Source organism: Saccopteryx bilineata, chromosome 10 (assembly GCF_036850765.1).
Source record: "Saccopteryx bilineata isolate mSacBil1 chromosome 10, mSacBil1_pri_phased_curated, whole genome shotgun sequence".
In the NCBI taxonomy this organism is placed as follows: domain Eukaryota; kingdom Metazoa; phylum Chordata; class Mammalia; order Chiroptera; family Emballonuridae; genus Saccopteryx; species Saccopteryx bilineata.
In genome coordinates this window covers 81,895,808-81,915,165 of record NC_089499.1, presented here as the reverse complement: position 1 = coordinate 81,915,165, position 19,358 = coordinate 81,895,808, and the positions used below count along the sequence as shown (strand labels likewise).

The 19,358-nt window shown below is 46.4% G+C and overlaps 1 protein-coding gene across 1 annotated transcript in view; it reads right to left on the bottom strand.

Moving 5' to 3' along the window:
- Positions 1 to 19,358, bottom strand: part of FAM3D (FAM3 metabolism regulating signaling molecule D) — a 41,948-nt gene that overhangs the window by 10,742 nt on the left and 11,848 nt on the right. Inside the window, exons 2-7 of the mRNA XM_066244325.1 lie at positions 18,110 to 18,160; positions 16,221 to 16,328; positions 6,055 to 6,109; positions 4,625 to 4,633; positions 2,790 to 2,942; positions 1,315 to 1,373 (exon numbers count right to left, since the gene is read on the bottom strand). Of these exons, the coding sequence (XP_066100422.1) occupies positions 1,315 to 1,373; positions 2,790 to 2,942; positions 4,625 to 4,633; positions 6,055 to 6,109; positions 16,221 to 16,328; positions 18,110 to 18,122 (397 nt within the window). The 5' untranslated portion in view covers positions 18,123 to 18,160. The remainder of the gene's footprint in view (positions 1 to 1,314; positions 1,374 to 2,789; positions 2,943 to 4,624; positions 4,634 to 6,054; positions 6,110 to 16,220; positions 16,329 to 18,109; positions 18,161 to 19,358) is intronic.

The following is a 19,358-nucleotide window of genomic DNA, read 5'->3' as shown; positions in this document are numbered from 1 at the left end:
CAAACCCTCCTTACAGGAAGGGGCCACTGTTGGAGCAAATCAGGCCTTCCTCTCATCAAGACTTTGGAAGAGGCCCACTCTTCTTGGCCTCCCACCCATTTAAGCCCCCACCTTTCCCTGAGGTTTCAGTTCCACCCTGTCACTTCCTAAGTGCAGGAGTGTGGCCACATGCCACACACAAGCCTGGCCTTTCCCTCCTGAGAGTCCACTATGCCCTTTTCCCATTCGCCCTGATCTTTGTCCTGGGAAGTGGCTTTTAGATCCAGGGAGATGGCCTTTGTTCCCCAACTAAGAGCTAGGAGCAGAGAGGAGGGTCTTGGCTGGGGCCAGACCACCGGTCCTTCTTGATCCCTATAAAACCACCCCCTCCTGAAATGCATCCCTGTTTCCGGCTTGGCCTCTCATTCATTGTCTGCTGGAGATGCAGGGTTAGTGAGACTGGAAGGCTGCCCCCTGGGTCTCCCTGCTTCCAGCTTCCCTATTTCAAGCTAGAAAGTAGTTTCTGGAATGCAGGGCTGGGCCATCATGCCTTACTCAAAGCCTTTCCGAGGCTCCTCACTGCCTTCTGCTGCAAGCCCACACTTTCTAGTAGGATACATAGCCCCTTGTCCTCTGGCTCTGCAGCCTCTCCAGCCGTCGTTCTCACCACTGCCTGCTTCAAGGTCACAGCCAGAAAGACCCTGCCTGGACCCCAACGCCCTCTCCTCCCTCCTCACTTCTGGGCTCCCTGCACAGTATTGTGCCTGTCTGGATGCAACCTCCCCACTCCTGCTATGCTTCAGGCCTCAGCTGACCATCACCTCGCCTCTCTTGACTGCTCCTGTGCCCAGCTCTGGGTCCCAACCCCCAGAGCTGTGCTTCCTTCTCCATAGCAGCTTATCCCATGGCGACTGTGAACTCCATGGACACCCACAGGGCCTGTGAAGCCTGTTCTTCTAGGTCTGGGCATGGCCTGGCACACCAGAGCCGCTGTAGAAATTGGTTGAATAATGAATGATGTGCACTCCGTTTGTGATCTCATGTTGTTGTTGGTTGTCTCTTGCAGTTTCATGGGTGTTGGTTTAAGCCTCAAGGAGAAGTATGTCCTCCTGGGACAGGCACACAGGCCAGGGCCTGGCTAGGACTGTGATAGGACCAGGTCTTTCATACCTTCTGTTCCCACAGGCCAGACAGGCCTCGCCTCCTGATACTACCAATGACCCTGGGTATGTGGTAGGAGGTGAGACAATGTCCTTGAATGAAGGCACATCTCCCTCCTCCCAACCCTCTCCCCACCAAGGTGGTGCTGTGTAAGGGAGTGGATCAGCAACTCACCATTCACCAGGACAATGTTCAGGCCTCTGCCCACGTTGTCTTTCACAGGACTCATGATCCTGAAGAAGAAAAGAAAAACAAAATACAACAGTCCATGTGAGTGTGGAATGAAACTCTGCTTCTGTGACTCTGGAACCAGAGAGGGCCCACATGGTGTGATGCAGAAGCGTCAGGAGCTGCACACAATAATCTGAGCCATCTGTTTCCTTCTGGAAATGAGTGGTGGGCTGGATTCTCCAAGGAGTCCCTCATGGCTTGTTGGGACCAGACAGTCTACTCAGAGAAGAGGGAAGGTCCCTGCCTGGGGCTCGAAGTGTTGGAAGCATGGCCAGCCCTCACCCCCGGGCGTGAGGAAGGCACAGCCTGGAATGTTGCTGCTATTCCGAGGTATCTGGGATTCCCATGTGAACTGCAGCTGTGTCCTTGCCCACCCAGTATCCTCACTCCTGACTTCTGGTGTTCCTTGGGAAAACTGTCCTGCTCCTCAGGCCAGGTGGTTCTCGGGACTGACTGATCTCCCAGGCTTGGGCAAGCAGAGCAACCTGTGCCTCTGACCACAGTGACTGGACCAGCCACAGCCATGTGACCCAGGCCAGTCAATGAGACTCAGTCACAGCCATGGGACCCAAGCCCGCCAATGAGATACAGTCTGGGGACTAACACAGGGATAATTCAGAGGGAAAGCTCTCTTTCCTGTGGGGTACTAGTTTGGGCTAATGGGTTAACCTGGCTGTGGCCTCTCCCTTTCCCAATGATGAAGCTTATTTTCAGTAGAGAAAATGTAAAGACAGAGGAAAGCAGAGCTGAAGACAGTGTGAGAGGGAGTCCTGATGACATGGTTTGAACCCTGGATGCAGCTAGTCCTGAAGCCACTGCCTCTGGCCTTTCAGGTCCGTGAACCACTAAGTTCCTTGCTGTGTCTAAGCAAGTTGGAGGTAGGTTCAGAATACTGACTCAAACCTCCATCTCTGGCTTCTTCTGTAGGATGAACTTGCTATCCCATGGCCTTTACTACCTGAGCCTTTCTCTTACACCTGGAAGTCCTGGTACCTCCTGGGTTCAGACTTTGATGCTTGGATCTTGATCATGAACCTCCCCATAGGAACCCACTTCACGGGAAGCCCAACAGCTTGGCTGTCAGACCTGAGTTCAAATCCTGGCTCTACCACCAGTTAGTGGGGTGACCCTGCCTGAGCCTCAATTTCCCCATCTTTACAAGGGGGAGAATTACAGCCTGACCTCTGGGAGTGTTGAGGGATTAGGTGAGATGCTGCTGTCCACACTCAGCACAGTGCCAGTGGACAGGAAGCTGTTAGGATTACTGCTATTTGTGACTCACCCACCCAGAGTGAAAGGAAGCATGTGGAAGGTGTGGGCTTATCTCAGGGCTGCCCCCACAGCTTCTGAATTAGCTAATGAATGAACAAATGAATGAAATAGAAGAAACGAAACACAGGAGCCCCTCCGGTACTTACATGTGGTCTTCGAAGCATATGGTGGGGCCCACAACGTTGGCGGCACCACTGATGATTTTAAATGCAAAGAAGTTTTTTGGGCAGGGCTTGCTGAGGCCACACTTGTTGTTCATGACCCCTGGGGAAGAAACAGACCAGCCTTGGTGGCAGCAGCTGTGTGAGGGATCACCACAGCACACATTTTTGGGCCTCCCGATACAGCCCCAGCCCCAGCCCGCACAGTGCCTGAATCAGCACAGGCCCCTGCTCAGTGCAAGTGGAGTATGAGAGCTGGTAATAATGACAGGCACCATGATAAAGAGATTTTCTTGAGAATCTTTCTCTGGGGCCACATAAACTCCCTCTCTCCAGAAAGGCAGTCCTTGTTGACAACCTGTGGGGGCCTTAGCATTGTGGGTAGCAGTGCCTCTCACCAGTGGGCTCCCCTGGGCAAGTCTTCAACCTCCTTGGACCTCAACTTTTTTATCTGTTAAATGGGATAACTATGGTAGCTTCCCTACTGGGTTCTTGTGAGGATAAGTGAGCACAGTTTACTATTGACTATTCTTTCCATTGTCATCATCCAGTCATCACTCATTTATTGAGCAGCTACCGTGGGCTGGACCCTGGGATCCAACAGGGAACCAGTGGGCAGTGTCAGCCCACCCACCTGGGTGCTTAGCACGGTTCTTGGAACCCACTGAGGACTCTTTCCCTATGTGGCACCTCTGCTTATTGCAGCTGCTGTTAAGTTCCATGTCCTCTCCATATGATCCTCACAGGGCTGACCCAGGTGGCCCAGGAAAGGTGGGACATATGGGTGGCACCCCCAGACAGAGCTGCTGAGCCACTAGCCTCTGCTGATCTTTGTGAGCTGGGGTGTCACCTGTGCTCTTAGCCCGGCAGGTTCTAATTTATACTAATGGGTGTTTTTAACACCACCTGACAGTTGGGAAGGCATCATTAGAGAGAACTGGTAAATATGGAATTAGAGGAAATTTGCCTACAAAGGGAAAGTGGTTGGGTAGCCTCTTTGCCCTTCAGGACTTGCACAGGGCATCTACCTGAGCTATGCCAGCGCATGCTTGGAGCAAACTCACAGACTTCCTTAGAGAAGCTGGCACATACCAAGGGCTTGCTGTGTGCTGGGCACGGGGCAAGTGCTTTACATTTGTTATATTGTGAAATCGTTTCAATAGCTCCTGTGCCAGGCACAGAGTGGGCGCTCAGTGAATACACACAGAGAGCAGGGAGTAGGAACACCGCTGAGGAGCTATGCAGGAGGCAGTGTGGCGGGGGAGAGCTGGAGATGGAACAGGACCCCCCACAAAGGGGCCTGGTTCCTGCAGCGGGACTGGCCAAGGATGAGGCTGAGGAGTGGTCCTCTTCTCTTATGAGCCTTGGAACCCCACTTCTGACCACCTGCCCCGTCACGGAGAGGCCAGTTTACTTCTGCAACCAGAGGTTCTCACCTGTGCTGGAGGCATTGTTCCAGGCCTCGGGAACCACCCGAGAGTTTGCGCAGAGCCTAATCAACTGCAGCTAAGTCTGATAAACCCGATGTCAACAGGTCGGCTTAAGTAGGCTTTTCCAAAATTGATTTTCTGACCATCCAGCCTTCACAGTGGGCTGATGGATGAAAAGGGGATGATGCCCAGGGTCCTCAGCCACTGGAAGGCAGGGGATTTGCTCTTTGAGTTTGGGCTTAGGGGCTGCCTCACAAGCTGCCCAAGTCCTGTGGGAGTCCCTCGTGCTGTTGCTTAGGGGTACACTGAGCACTGCAGGGGTGCCGTCAGGACGCTGGGGCTGCTCTGCGCTAATCTGCTGTGCGACTTGCCAGAAATCTCTCCCTTTACCTTTGCCAACTGAAAAATGAGGAAGTTGGTTTAGATCAGGGTCGTCAAAAAGGTTTCCTTTTAGTGTCAATGGATCTCTTATTAGAGGCTGCCTGTGGGAGGCAAAGAGTGCTGGGATTGATTGGTGATGTCTACCATGGTACCAGGCAAGGTGGAATGCAGTAGGTGTGCCTGCATTTGCCATCTTCCCTGCAGTTGACATCTGAGTGTTTGCTTAGCACCAAGATGCTGTGACTCTGAAGCCTCTGAGGAGGCTTCAGGCAGATGGGGTTGGGGTGTAGGGTGACTGGTTTGTGTTCACTCTTAGTCTTTGTTCTCTGTAATCTCATAGTGAGTTGGGCCTCTCAGGCATCTCCATCATGTAAAATCCCATTCCTGGAGCTGCATTCCTGCTCAGTTACCACCATGATGGGGTGAGAGAGGGGGAACCTGATGGTATTGCCTCTTGTAAGGCAGCGTTAAGAATTTGGGCTTTGAAGTAGATGGGAAGGTGACTCACTTCACCACTATAGCTTCATTGCCTTGGCTAAGAGAGTTCATGTTTCTGAGCCTCAGTTTCCCCATCTATGAAATGGGGATAATTACAGCACCTACATAGGACTATAGTGAGTATTCCATAAGATGCCTGTAAAGTTCTAAATATACTGTCTGGCACTCATTAGGCACACAGTCATTATTACTATTATCATCATCATAGCTATCTCTCCCTTCCACCTTCGCACCTGGGGAGATGGGGGTCTTGCCATTCAGATGTCTGCAGTGTCCAGCATTTGGGGTGTCAGCATCCTTGCCCCCCAGTGTGCTGTGCTCTCCACTCTCCACTCCTCATGTCCTTGACTCTGCAGCCAAGGCTTCCCCGGGAGTCCCATTATTCCTGTCTGTGGCCCTTTGCATAGGCCATTTCTGCTTCCACAAGGCAAAGCTAAAGAGTCACCCCCTCCTTGATGCTTTTTCCATCCCATTGGCAGGGAGTAGCCCCCCTGGAGCTCAGAACACTAGGCCCCACCTCTCTTGGCACAATTGGCACTTCTACCCCAGCAGACAATCAGCACCCCTTCCTGTTGCTCCTGGGGGCCCCAGTAGTGCCTGACAGGGGGCTGGTGTGGTACTTTGAGCAGAAACTAGGAGCCAAGCTTGGGGTCAGAGCAATGGTGATACTAAGCACAGCCTCCATCTTCAGGGCTCCCAGCTGGCAGGGAGTCAGAGAGGAGAGAGGCCAAGGTCTGTGACAGGGGAGGTGGGGGTGGGCAGAATCCAAAGTGCAGGGGAGGGGGCACTGAGGAAGGAGGACAGCTGAGCCATTCCTTCCACGGGGCTTAGGGATTCAGAAGGCACACTGGGCTATGGGAGGAGAGAGCTGGACAGATTTTGGAAAAGGAGATTTTTTTGGAACCTGAAATGCTAAGACTAGAGACCCTGGGTTGTCTCACTCTAAGGCAAAGGGGGTGCCGTGGAGATACTTACAGGTCTCCTTGGGGACTGAACCTGTTGGAGAGAAGACAGAATCTGATTAGAGAGAAGGTGTTTTGGGCCTTCCCTGCAGGATGGTGGTTGGAGGTGGGGGCTCGGGAATGGGAAGAAGGTAACTGAGAGTGGTGTTGGCTGGCTGAGCACAGTGCCCTCCCACGGGGAGTGTTGAAATGAGCTAAAAGTCCCATCTCAGCTGGAAGCCCTTCTTCAGTTGCTGCTGACATCCCTTCACACACACACACACACACACACATGCCTACACATATACACAAACATGCACACATACACAAACACACACACATGCACACATACAGATGCACAGGCACACACATAACATACACAAACATGGGTACAAACACATATAAGCATGCACAAGCATCACATGCACACAAGACACATACATAAACATGCACACACATAAGCATATACATATATATACACACAAGCGTGCACACACACATACACATGCTCTTACACAGACATGTGTGTGTATGCTTATGCACACATGCACACACAGGCCCACACACAACTCTGCCATGGTTACAAAGAAGCAGAGCTCTGTTGTGAGAATCACTGGAGTTGAAGCCCTACTCCTGGTTGGGTGACCAGGTCTGAGGTCTCCTTGACTGACAGTGGAGGCCATCACACCCACCCTCACAGGCCGTGGAGAAGGTCCAGTGAGGGTCCAGCCCAGCGCCTGGCACCCTGGCCTCAGTGAGGGGCAGGAGTGTGTGGCTGGTGTCAGTCAGCCATGTCAGTGTTCCCTTCCTGACTTCCCCAGCACCAAATGTCCGCACTGGGCCTAAGGACCCTCGTCACTTCCTGACATCTTATTCACACTGAATCCTGGTTGTTTCTGTGGTTCTATGTTAGTTATCCCACTATACCAGCACCCACCTCCTAGAGGAGAGGGGTCCCAGTGGCCAGAGAAATTCTGGGAACAGAACTCTCCTTTTTGGGGGGACCCTTACACTGAAACACTTTCCATTTGGTCATCAGGGGGCTGTTCATCCTGGAGTGTCCTTTCCTTCTGCCTCCAAGACTCCAGGAGTAGGATAGGACCTCAGCTGGACCAGTCACAATGTTACATTCCTTTGGAGAAAACCCTTTGCTGGGTTGGTATGTGGCCCTGGGGGAGAGAAGTGCTTCCTTCAGCACAGCTGGAAGATGAACATCTGGAGAGGTGGTAGCCATCATACCTGTCTTAGAGAGAAAGCTGCCCATGGGATGAGGTTAAGTAGCAACAAGCAGAGCCCAGGTTCATAGAGACTCTGGAGGCTTTGTGGTGGTCCCTAGATCTAGCCACACCTGAAGCCCATAGACTTCCCAATTACATGACACAAGACATCCCATTATATTTAAACTAGTTAGAGTTGGGTTTGTCATTCCTATCTAAAAGAACCCTGACTAATTTGCCAGGCAAATCGGGTGTCTCAATCTCCTGATTTCTGTGCCATCAACCCCTGTGGAGTCTGGAAAAACCTGTGAACAAATTTATTCCTAATTCTCTTGAGACACTTAGTACTTCTTACTGAAACAGACTATAAGTTATAGTGGTACCTTGAATTTAATTTGTTCTATAACCAAGCTCAAAAGTCAGTCAACTCATATATCAAACTGCCGATACTGGACCCGTGCGCCAACGTGCCAACTAGCAGTAGCTTCCCGAATCATGACCCGTATCTTGGAATTTAGCTCGTATCTCAAACAAAACCACGGACCAAGTTGCAGCTCGTATCTTAAAAATTTGTATGTTGGTCTGTTTGTATCTCAAGGTACCACTGTATTATATTAAAAAATAAATTTGTGCTATAGTAATATATGTGCTCCTTTATTAATGTATTAACTACAAGTTGTGTGTGTGTATGTGAGATCAGGTTAGGAACTTCTGTAGTAAATGAATTTTACCTCTTCCTGTGCCCAAACACTAATGAGTTTTGATGGTCACTTTTCCCAATGGGTACATTTCTGCCACTGTAAGCATTTATTTATTTATTTATTTATTTATTTTATTAAATTTAATGCAGTGACATTGATAAATCAGGGTACATATGTTGAGAGAAAATATCTCTAGATTATTTTGACATTTGATTGTGCTGTATACCCCTCCTCCAAAGTTAAATTGTCTTCTGTCACCTTCTATCTGGTTTTCTTTGTGCCCCTCCCCTCCCCTAACTCCTCTCTCCGTCTTCACCCCCTCCCCCCTCCCCCAACCTCCCACCCCTGTTGCCATCACATTCTTGTTCATGTCTCTGAGTCTCATTTTTATGTCCCTTCTATGTATGGATTCATCTTAGTTTTTTTTTTTCTGATTTACTTATTTCACTCCGTATAATGTTGTCAAGGTCCATCCATGTTATTGTAAATGATCCGATGTCATCATTTCTTATGGCTGAGTAGTATTCCATAGTATATATGTACCAAAGCTTTTTAATCCACTCGTCCTCTGACGGACACTTGGGCTGTTTCCAGATCTTCGCTATTGTGAACAATGCTGCCACAAACATGCGGGTGCATTTCTCCTTTTCAAGCCGTTCTATGGTGTCCTTGGGGTATATTCCTAAAAGTGGGATAGCTGGGTCAAAAGGCAGTTCGATTTTCAGATTTTTGAGGAATCTCCATACTGTTTTCCACAGTGGCTGCACCAGTCTGCATTCCCACCAGCAGTGCAGGAAGGTTCCCTTTTCTCCACATCCTCACCAGCACTTATTCTGTGTTGTTTTGTTGATAAGCGCCATTCTGACTGGTGTGAGGTGATATCTCATTGTGGTTTTAATTTGCATTTCTCTAATGATTAGTGATGTTGAGCATTTTTTCATATGCCTATTGGCCATCTGTATGTCCTCTTTGGAGAAGTGTCTATTCATCTCTTTTGCCCATTTTTGGATTGGGTTGTTTGTCTTCCTGGTGTTGAGTTTTACAAGTTCTTTATAAATTTTGGTTATTAACCCCTTATCAGACGTATTGTCAAATATGATCTTCCATTGTGTAGTTTGTCTTTTTATTCTGTTCTTGTTGTCTTTAGCTGTGCAGAAGCTTTTTAGTTTGATATAGTCCCATTTGTTTATCCTGTCTTTTATTTCACTTCCCCGTGGAGATAAATCAGCAAATATATTGCTCCGAGAGATGTCCGAGAGCTTACTGCCTATGTTTTTTCTAAGATGCTTATGGTTTCACGGCCTACATTTAAGTCTTTTATCCATTTTGAGTTTATTTTTGTGAGTGGTGTAAGCTGGTGATCTAGTTTCATTTTTTTGCAGGTAGCTGTTTAATTTTCCCAACACCATTTGTTAAAGAGGCTGTCTTTACTCCATTGTGTTTCCTTACCTCCTTTGTCAAATATCAGTTGTCCATAGAACTGTGGGTTTATTTCTAGGTTCTCTGTTCTGTTCCATTGATCTATATGCCTGTTCTTATGCCAGTGCCAGGCTGTTTTGAGTACAACGGCCTTGTAGTATAACTTGATATTCGGAAGTGTGATACCTCCCACTTTATTCTTCTTTTTTAAGATTGCTGAGGCTATTCATGTCCTCTTTTGGTTCCATATAAATTTTTGGAATATGTGTTCTATATCTTTGAAGTATGTCATTGGTATTTTAATTGGTATTGCATTGAATTTATAGATTGCTTTGGGTAATATAGACATTTTAATGATGTTTATTCTTCCTAACCATGAGCACGGTATATGCTTCCACTTGTTTGAATCTTCCTTGATTTCTTTTATCAATGCTTTGTAATTTTCCGAGTACAAGTCTTTAGTCTCCTTGGTTAAGTTTACTCCTAGGTACTTTATTTTTTTGGTTGTAATTGTGAAGGGGATTGTTTCCTTAATTTCTCTTTCTGACTGTTCATTGTTGGTGTATAAAAATGCCTCTGATTTCTGAGTATTGATTTTATATCCTGCCACTTTCCTGAATTTATTTATCAGGTCCAGTAGTTTTTTGACTGAGACTTTAGGGTTTTCTATATACAATATCATATCATCTGCAAATAATGATAGTTTTACTTCTTCTTTTCCAACTTGAATGCCTTTTATTTCTTCTTCTTGTCTGATTGCTGTGGCTAGGACTTCCAGGACTATGTTAAATAAGAGTGGTGAAAGGGGGCACCCCTGCCTTGTTCCTGATCTTAAGGGTATTGCTTTTAATTTTTTCCCATTGAGTATGATGTTGGCTGTGGGTTTGTCATAGATGGCTTTTATCATGTTGAGGTATGTTCCCTGTATTCCCACTTTGCTGAGAGTTTTGATCATGAATGGGTGCTGGATTTTATCAAATGTTTTTTCTGCATCTATTGAAATTATCATATGGTTTTTCTCCTTCTTTTTGTTTATGTGATGAATCACATTGATTGATTTACGAATATTGTACCATCCTTGCCTCCCCAGAATAAATCCCACTTGATCATGGTGTATGATTTTTTCCATATATTGTTGGATCCGGTTTGCTAATATTTTATTGAGGATTTTAGCATCTATATTCATCAGAGATATTGGCCTATAATTTTCTTTCTTTGTGTTGTCTTTGCCTGGTTTTGGAATCAGAATTATGCTCGCCTCATAAAAGGAGCTTGGAAGTCTTCCTTCCTCTTGAATTTTTTGAAATAGTTTGAGAAGGATAGGAGTTAGTTCTTCTTTGAATATTTGGTAGAATTCCATTGTGAAGCCATCGGGCCCCGGACTTTTCTTTGTTGGGAGTTTTTTGATAACTGTTTCAATCTCATTTGGTGTAATCGGTCTGTTTAGGTTTTCTGATTCTTCCAGATTGATTTTTGGAAGATTGTATGTTTCAAGGAATTTGTCCATTTCATCTAGGTTGTCTAGTTTTTTGGCATACAGTTCTTTATAGTATTTTCTTACAATATTTTGTATTTCTGTTGTGTCAGTTGTTATTTCTCCACTCTCATTTCTAATTTTATTTATTTGAGTCCTCTCTCTCTTTTTCTTGGTGAGTCTACTTAAAGGTGCATCAATCTTGTTTACCTTTTCAAAGAACCAGCTCCTAGTTTCATTGATCCTCTGTATTGTTTCTTTAGCCTCTATGTCATTTATTTCTGCTCTGATCTTTATTATTTCCTTCCTTCTACTACATTTGGGCTTGACTTGCTGTTCTTTTTCTAATTCTTTTAGATGCAGGGTTAAGTTGTTTATTTGAGCTTTTTCTAGCTTCTGAAAATGTGCCTGTAGTGCTATGAACTTCCCTCTCAGCACTGCTTTCGCTGTGTCCCATAAATTTTGAGTTGTTGTATGCTCATTGTCATTCGTTTCTAGGAATTTTTTTATTTCTTTTTTGATCTCATTCTTAATTCATTCATTATTTAACACCCTGCTATTTAGTTTCCATGTGTTTGAGAATTTTTGAGCTTTTCTGCTGTGATTCATTTCTAGTTTCATGCCGTTGTGATCGGAGAAAGTGCTTGATATGATTTCAGTCTTCTTAAATTTGTTGAGAGCACTTTTGTGCCCTAACATGTGGTCTATCCTAGAGAATGTTCCATGTGAACTTGAAAAGAATGTATATTCTGCTGCTTTAGGGTGAAAGGATCTGAAGATATCTATTAAATCGAGTTGATCTAGTGTTTCCAATAAGTCTGCTGTTTCTTTGTTAATTTTCTTTCTTGAGGATCTATCTAGTGATTTTAGTGGGGTATTGAAATCCCCTACTATTATAGTATTGCTGTTGATCTCGCCCTTTAAATCCATCAAAGTCTGTTTTATATATTTGGGTGCTCGTATATTGGGTGCATAGATATTTATAATAGTTATATCTTCCTGTCGGATTACTCCCTTTATCATTATGTAGTGGCCTTCTTTATCTCTTACTATATCCTTTGTTTTAAAGTCCAATTTGTCTGATATAAGTATTGCTACCCCAGCTTTTTTTTCATTTCCGTTTGCATGAAACATTTTTTTCCATCCTTTTACCTTCAATCTATGTGTGTCTTTTGTTCTAAGGTGTGTCTCTTGTAGACAACATATGTATGGCTACTGTTTTCTTATCCACGCAGCTACCCTATGTCTTTTGATTGGATCATTTAATCCATTTACATTTAAGGTTATTATTGATATGTAGTTGTTTATTGCCATTTTCTTCTTTAAAGGTGTATTCCTTTTTTTGCTATATTCTTTTCCAACTTTGATCTGTTTACAATAGGCCCCTTAACATTTCTTGCAGCGTTGGTTTGGTTGTAATGAATTCCTTGAGTTGTTTTTTGTCTGGGAAGCTTTTTATTTCTCCTTTGATTTTATTTTTTTTTAATTTTTTAATTCATTTTAGAAAGGAGAGAGAGAGAGAAGGGGGGAGGAGCAGGAAGCATCAACTCCCATATGTGCCTTGACCAGGCAAGCCCAGGGTTTCGAACCGGCGACCTCAGCATTTCCAGGTCGACGCTTTATCCACTGCGCCACCACAGGTCAGTCTCCTTTGATTTTAAACGATAGCCTTGCTTGATAAAGTAGTCTTGGTTGTAGGTTCTTGTTCTGCATTACTTTGAATATTTCTTGCCATTCCCTTCTGGCCTCAAGTGTTTCTGTTGAGAAGTCGGATGTCATCCTTATGGGGGCTCCTTTGTAGGTGATAACTTTTTTTTTCTCTTGCAGCTTTTAATATTTTCTCTTTATCGCTTAGCTTTGGTATTTTAATTATGATGTGTCTTGGTGTAGGTTTCTTTGGGTTTCTCTTTAATGGAGTTCTCTGTGCTTCTTGGACTTGTGAGAGTTTCTCTTGCATTAATTTAGGGAAGTTTTTAGTTATGATATGATTGAACAAAGTCTGTATCCCTTGTTCTTTTTCTTCTTCTTCTTCAGGAACCCCTATGTTGCAGATGTTATTTCTCTTCATGTTGTCACAGAGCTCTCTAAGTGTTTCCTCTGACTTTTTGAGTCTCTTTTCTCTTTTCTTCTCTGCTTTCATGCCTTCATTCCAGTTGTCCTCCAACTCGCTGATTCGATCCTCAGCTGTATCCATCCTGTTTTTAATTCCTTCCATTGTGGTCTTCATTTCTGATATTGTATTTGTCATCTCTGACTGATTCTTTTTTAATATTTCAATATCCTTTTTTTTTTAAAGATATTTATTTATTTATTTACAGAGACAGAGAGAGAGTCAGAGAGAAGGATAGATAGGGATAGAGAGACAGGAACGGAGAGAGATGAGAAGCATCAATCATCAGTTTTTCATTGTGACACCTTAGTTGTTCATTGATTGCTTTCTCATATGTGCCTTGACCGCGGGCCTTCAGCAGACCGAGTAACCCCTTGCTCGAGCCAGTGACCTCGGGTCCAAGCTGGTGAGCTTTTGTTCAAACCAGATGAGCCGGCGCTCAAGCTGGTGACCTCGGGGTCTCGAACCTGGGTCCTCTGCATCCCAGTTCGACGCTTTATCCACTGCGCCACCGCCTGGTCAGGCTCAATATCCTTTTTTATACTTGCTATTTCTTTATTTAGGTTTTCAAACTGCCCCTCCATTGTTGTTCTAAGATCCCTAAGCATCCTTACAATCATTATTTTGAACTCCGCATCTGGAAGTTTATTTCCATATCACTCAGCTCATCTCTCAAAGGTGTCTCTTGTGGTTTTATTTGGGTTGCACTCCTTTGTGTTTTCATAATGGTGTTTTATTTGTAGAGTTGGTTGAGTCTAGGCTTTGTGTTGTCTGCCTCCAGTTTTCAGTTGTGTTATTTCTAGGTCTTCTTGGGTTGGTATCGGCTATTATTTGTAATCCACTTTCGGATTTGGGCAGCTTTGAAGTCTTGATTTGTTTGTTTTCTTAACAGGTGATAGTCTTGTTAACTGATCTCAGCAGGGGGCTTCCTTGAAACTGTAACCAGGAATGCTGTGGGTGTAACCTGAGATGCTGAAGGTCTCTTCCACCAACTAATCTCACTGGGGGCAGGGTTTTTTCTCAGCTTCAGTAGGGGGAGGTGTATCTCAGATCTCCATGGAGACCTGAGTTACTGCCCCTCCTCCCCACTTCTTGTTTTCAGCTGTGTCTTGTTGTGCTGATTGGAGCTGGATAGATGTCCGGAGATCTCTGATCCGGAAGCACTTCAGCTCTGTTTTGTGAAAGGTTCAGTCCCTCCCTCAGCTATGGCTGCCTCCAGCATGAATGAGTCAGCTTTTTTATTTCGTTTCTTGCATACCTTAGCCCCTCACAGTCTATCCCACTCCTTGTCCTTTCCACTTGGGAGATAAGCTGGTCTTTTCAACCCATCTTGCTCCCTGGTCGCCAGGTAAGTGGCTGTGAGCAGTAGTTTCTGCTCTTTTTCCTCTGTGAAATCCTCTCTGGGCTCTCAGCCTCACCTCCCCCCCTGCCGTTCCTATAAGCAGAGGAGATTCAAGCACTTTTTACCAGGATTACTGTGGCTTCCTCTTTGCTCCTTGGTTTTTGAGAGCTGTTCTTGCAGTTCAGTGTTGGTTTTTCATGCTGATTTTTCCTAAATTGATTTGTATTCCAGTTTGGTGTTGAGAGCTGGGCGTCTGTGCATCCGCCTACTCCGCTGCCATCTTCAAAAGCCCCACTGTAAGCATTTTTTAAGACTCTGGATCATGTTAATATACTCTCGTTTTTGTATATTCTGTAATTAAGTCTGTTTGTCTCCTCATTTCAGGGTCTGGGACCTAACACAGTAGTTGCTTGATGATTTTGGTGGAAGGTGTTGATTTGTCAAACCCCAGGCGGTTGAGTTCTGAGAGGGAAACAATTCTGAGGTCTCCTTTCAAATACCTCCAGCTGGGGCCCTCTCCTCTGGGAAACTCCTGCCCTGAGCCTCTATCACCAACCTGGGCCATCTCTTTCAAGGACATCAGCACAGCACAGCCAATCTCTAGTCTATAAAAGCAGTGCCCTGGGCCTGGGGACATGGTGGCCATCAAACATCTATATAAATGATGTTGACCTGGGTACAAACCATGGTTGACATGTGGGTGAGGTAAGGGATATCTGAGACTCCACTGTGGGTAGTTTATACTAAAGACAGGGTACTAGCTTCTCACTAATGTGAAGCTGTGAGCTGATCTGGGCCATTATAGGTTATTATGTTCGACTATGTCATTGGAGGCAGTTATTGGTCTCTGAGGATGACAAACTCATTAGAACAAATCTCTTCCATTTTTTTCCTTCCTGTGATAGGATTTGACTCTGGGAGACTTGGGTTCCCATTCTTATTCTGACATCTACAAGGGGAATTTGGGTAAATTTCTTAATCTCCCTGAGCTCCTGTTTTCTTAGACTGCACATAAAACCACAAAATGAGGCCATGCATGAGTCCACTTCACAGCCACACCATGTATCACTCCATGGGGCATCTGTGAAGATTAAATGAGACTATGCATGTAAGAAGCTAGCACCCATCACACACCCATCCCTCCAATCATCCACCTATTCACCCCCCATTCATCATTCATTCATCTGCCCATCATCCATCCAACCATTCATTTTTCTTTCACTTATCAAATGTTTACTGAGCATCTGCTCTACAACAGGTGCTAGAGATGGATTTACACAAGATAAAATCCTTGCCTTTAGGAAGCTTACATTCCAGAGAGTGTAGATAGACAACAATCAGGCAAACAAATAAATAAATGACATTGATGATGAAGTGGTATAGGAAATTGGCTGACACGAGAGGCTAAGTAGTAGGAGAAGGAGGTATGGCTACAGCTGAGGGTCAGGGAGGTGTCTCAGAGAAGGTAGCCTTTGAGCAGAGACCTGAAGGTTGTGAAGGAGCTGGCCACAGGGAGATCTGTGTGAAGAGGGTCCCAGGCAGAGGGGAAAGCAAATACAGGTGGAAGCCACTCAATGCACAGATAGTTTTCTCTCTTCCCCTTTTCCTCTCTTCTTTTCTTCCTCCCTATATCCTTCCTTTTTGGGTCACATTTCCAAACTAGCTCTTGATGTAGGCACATGCTTTGTCCAGGGTCTTGGAACACTTCTCTGTTCCCCAAAGGCTCCAGGCTTTTTATAGCCTGGGAGTATCCTCTCTCACTTCCCATTCCTCAATGGCTGAGGTCCCAGAAATAAGCCCACATCCTGTGGTGTCTTTGGGGTCACCCAGGGTGGAGGAAGAATAGATCCTTGGCACTTGCCCTGGTCCACGGGCCCTGACCCCAGCAGTGAGCCACACTCACCCAGCCAGTGGGGCAGACGAATGGTTCTCATGTTGAAGCTGGCATAGCTGTGGATAAGGGTCCACGAGGTAATCAGGACAAAGACTAAGGCCAGGAAATGAAGCAGTCCTGCAGGGCAAGGAAACACTGCTGTGAGAACACAGACTGCATCTCAAGGCCACATGCTGAGACTCCACGCGAGTCCTGGCCAGATCTCCACAGTGAGACTGTGCTGTGAGACCCCACGTTGTAGGTCCACACCACACTTGCACTGTGGACCAGTCCATGGGCCCATGAGGTGAGATCAGTGACGAGGGGATTTGTGGGGTCATGCTGCATTATGACACGGCCATGTTTCCCCGTGGGACCACTGGGAGAGAAAGTTAGAAATGCCCCTCCAGGAGCCCTCCACAAGGAGAATCTGGGGGTAAGGCCTGGGAACCTGCAGCATGAAGGCAGGAGGCAGGGTGTGCTGCAGTGGCCCTGGAGGCAAACCTTGCCACAGGAGTCCGGAAGGCTGTGCCCTGTGCCCAGGTAGCCATCCACTGCTGTGTGATCTCAGACAGGAGCTCGGCCTCTCTGAGTTGGAGTCCCTCAGTCATAGATGGGACATGGTAACACCTTGGCCACTGAGCCCATGGCTTGTGGGGAGAAATGTGATACTTGTTACCAATAGGCAGACTCTAGGGTGGCTGGGGAGTGGGGTTGGTCTCCCACGTTTTCTGTCCACTCCCTCCAAGAGCCACCACAAATAACCACACAAAGCTCTCAACAGGAACACACACTGGCCTTGCTGAGGCAGTCTCCCCTGCCTCACACACAGATTGCTGCCTGACCCTGTCCCCCTTCATGGGGAGCAACCCCACCCATAAATGGACCACCCTGAGCTCCTGGTCCCTTTCTTCACTCTCCCACGAGGTGAGCAGTGGGATCCAATACACCTCTGCTAAGGACTCTGGTGGCTCCTGCTGCCTTCCAAATCCAATCCGACCATCAGCAAGTTCCTTGCTCCCCACCTGACCTCTCTCTGGGCATCATCCTTCTCCTCAGCCCTGAATTCAGCTCTGTGGCCTCGTGTTGGTCTCAAGCCACTTTGGATGGGTAAGAAGGCCCCCTGGATCCTGTGGGGTAGGGCTCAAGTGTGTGGGGTCCTTCACACTCTAGGACACAGTGTGGTGGAGGTACCCAGAATTGCTCTCGGGGTCACATTACCAGCATTCATTTTGTGCCAGGCACTGTGCCACCAGCTTTCACTTACATTATCTCAGTTTATCCTCACAGTAATCCTCTGGGTTGGATCTTATTGATATTCCCATTTTACAGATGAGGAAACTGGGGCTCAGAGAGGTGGTCACTGGCTAATAAGTGATAGAGGTGAGATTTGAACCCAGGGCAGTAAACTGACTTTGAAACTGGTGTTCTTAACTCCTCACAGCTGTTTGGGAGTTCAGTAAACAGTGTTCATTTTCTATTTGGTGCCTCAGTTTCTCCAATTGTACAAGGGAGGAACTGCATGAAGGTGTAGTCTAGAAGGCGAAGCCTTCTCCTCATACTCAGCCCTATGGTATGAGGAGTCTAGAAGAGTCTTCCTTAAAGCAAGTACTTTGTCCCTAATTTCCAACCAGGGTTAGGTATTTCCAAGATAAGGAATCCCCATGATCCCAGGCAAGCGAGTCACTGTACCAAGGTTTGTCCAGCCCTTCAGCCTTGAAGCAGAAAGTTGCCTCTTCCACTCCTCCAGGCTTGCCCAGGATTGGTTTTCTCCTGGAATTCTGGACTGACCATTGGAGAAAGATAAAGTGAAATGGCCTCCAAGCCCAGAACAGGCAGATGCTGCTGACAGAAAAATGATTCCAAAACCAATTTTGGACCTCAACATGGGGCTTTAGAATCCTCAGACCTGGCCCTACCTGATACTCTCATCCTGTCCACGTGAGGAGTGGCCTGGGGTCAGTGTTCGCCTGTTGAGAGAAGAAAATTGAATTGGAAACTGGTATCTGGGGTCTGAAAGTGACCAAGGCTGAAGAGTAGGGATAAGCACCTCTAACTGGGGTCACTGTCCTCCCAGTTTGGCTCCTCACCATCTGCCGTATGAACAGAGAAGCAGTTTTATTCCTTCTCTTTCTGTCTCCACCTCTCCTTCCCTTTTGCACCTGGGAGTATATATTTAATATAGCTTTTTCACATTTTGAGATTAGAAAGTAGAATGAGGTACAGTCTGCTAGCCACTATCTCTTGGAGAATTGATTTATTTATCCATCCATCCATCCATCCATCCATCCATCCATCCATCCATCCATCCATTTGTTCATCTGTCCATCTGTCCACTTCTCTAGGCATCTGGGAAGCTTTAAGCTAGTTAGCCCCATGAAAACCATCATGGAGGAGCACTCGGGAGATCTTGCTGACATAGTGAAATGAAGATGACAGGAGTCTGTGCTGGGTGCTGTGTATGCATGATCTGCTTTAGCCCCCACAGCCCTGCATTTTAGGGGTAAGCTAAGACTCACCACATTAAGCTCACAGTGATTCAACTTGCAAGCAGAAGAGTCAGAATTTGGATGCAGGCTTCTGGCTGCCCAGTATCCATAGGGGGTGCACTAACCCTGGCCCTAGTGCTCTTAGTCTCAGAGGAGTGTTGAAATCAGTTTCTTCCTCATTTGAGTCCTGGGCAGGGGTACAGTCATCCTTGAACCCACCTCACCCCTGTGCCAAACCCCAGAAACTGGGCAGTTACCAGTGATTTGGCAGCTTTGAGAACCCCCAGCAGGACTCTGGAGCCAGGGGTGTAGGGGTGGGGGGGTGGAGGTAACTGTCCTAGGTCTTGCACTCCTGACCACCTGCCAGAGGGTCTCTGACAGGTCTCTGGTGGCAGTGACTTGCTCCCACCAGTCTTTTTGTCCCGTCCCCACCTCAAAACCTTCTTTATCCTAAGAATCCATCTCAACAGACACGGTGTCCAAAGCACAACTGCCACGGATCCAGATATGAGCTAGGAGACCTGGTGCTGAGGAGGTTGGGCTTGGCCTGTCATTGGTATTTAAGCAACAGCAACAGCAAGTACAAATCTCCATCTCCTCTTGAGAATTGTAAAACTCCTCCCACCCATCCAGGCCCTGTCCCCTAGGGTCTATGAGGTGATAAACCTGAGCTGTCGCC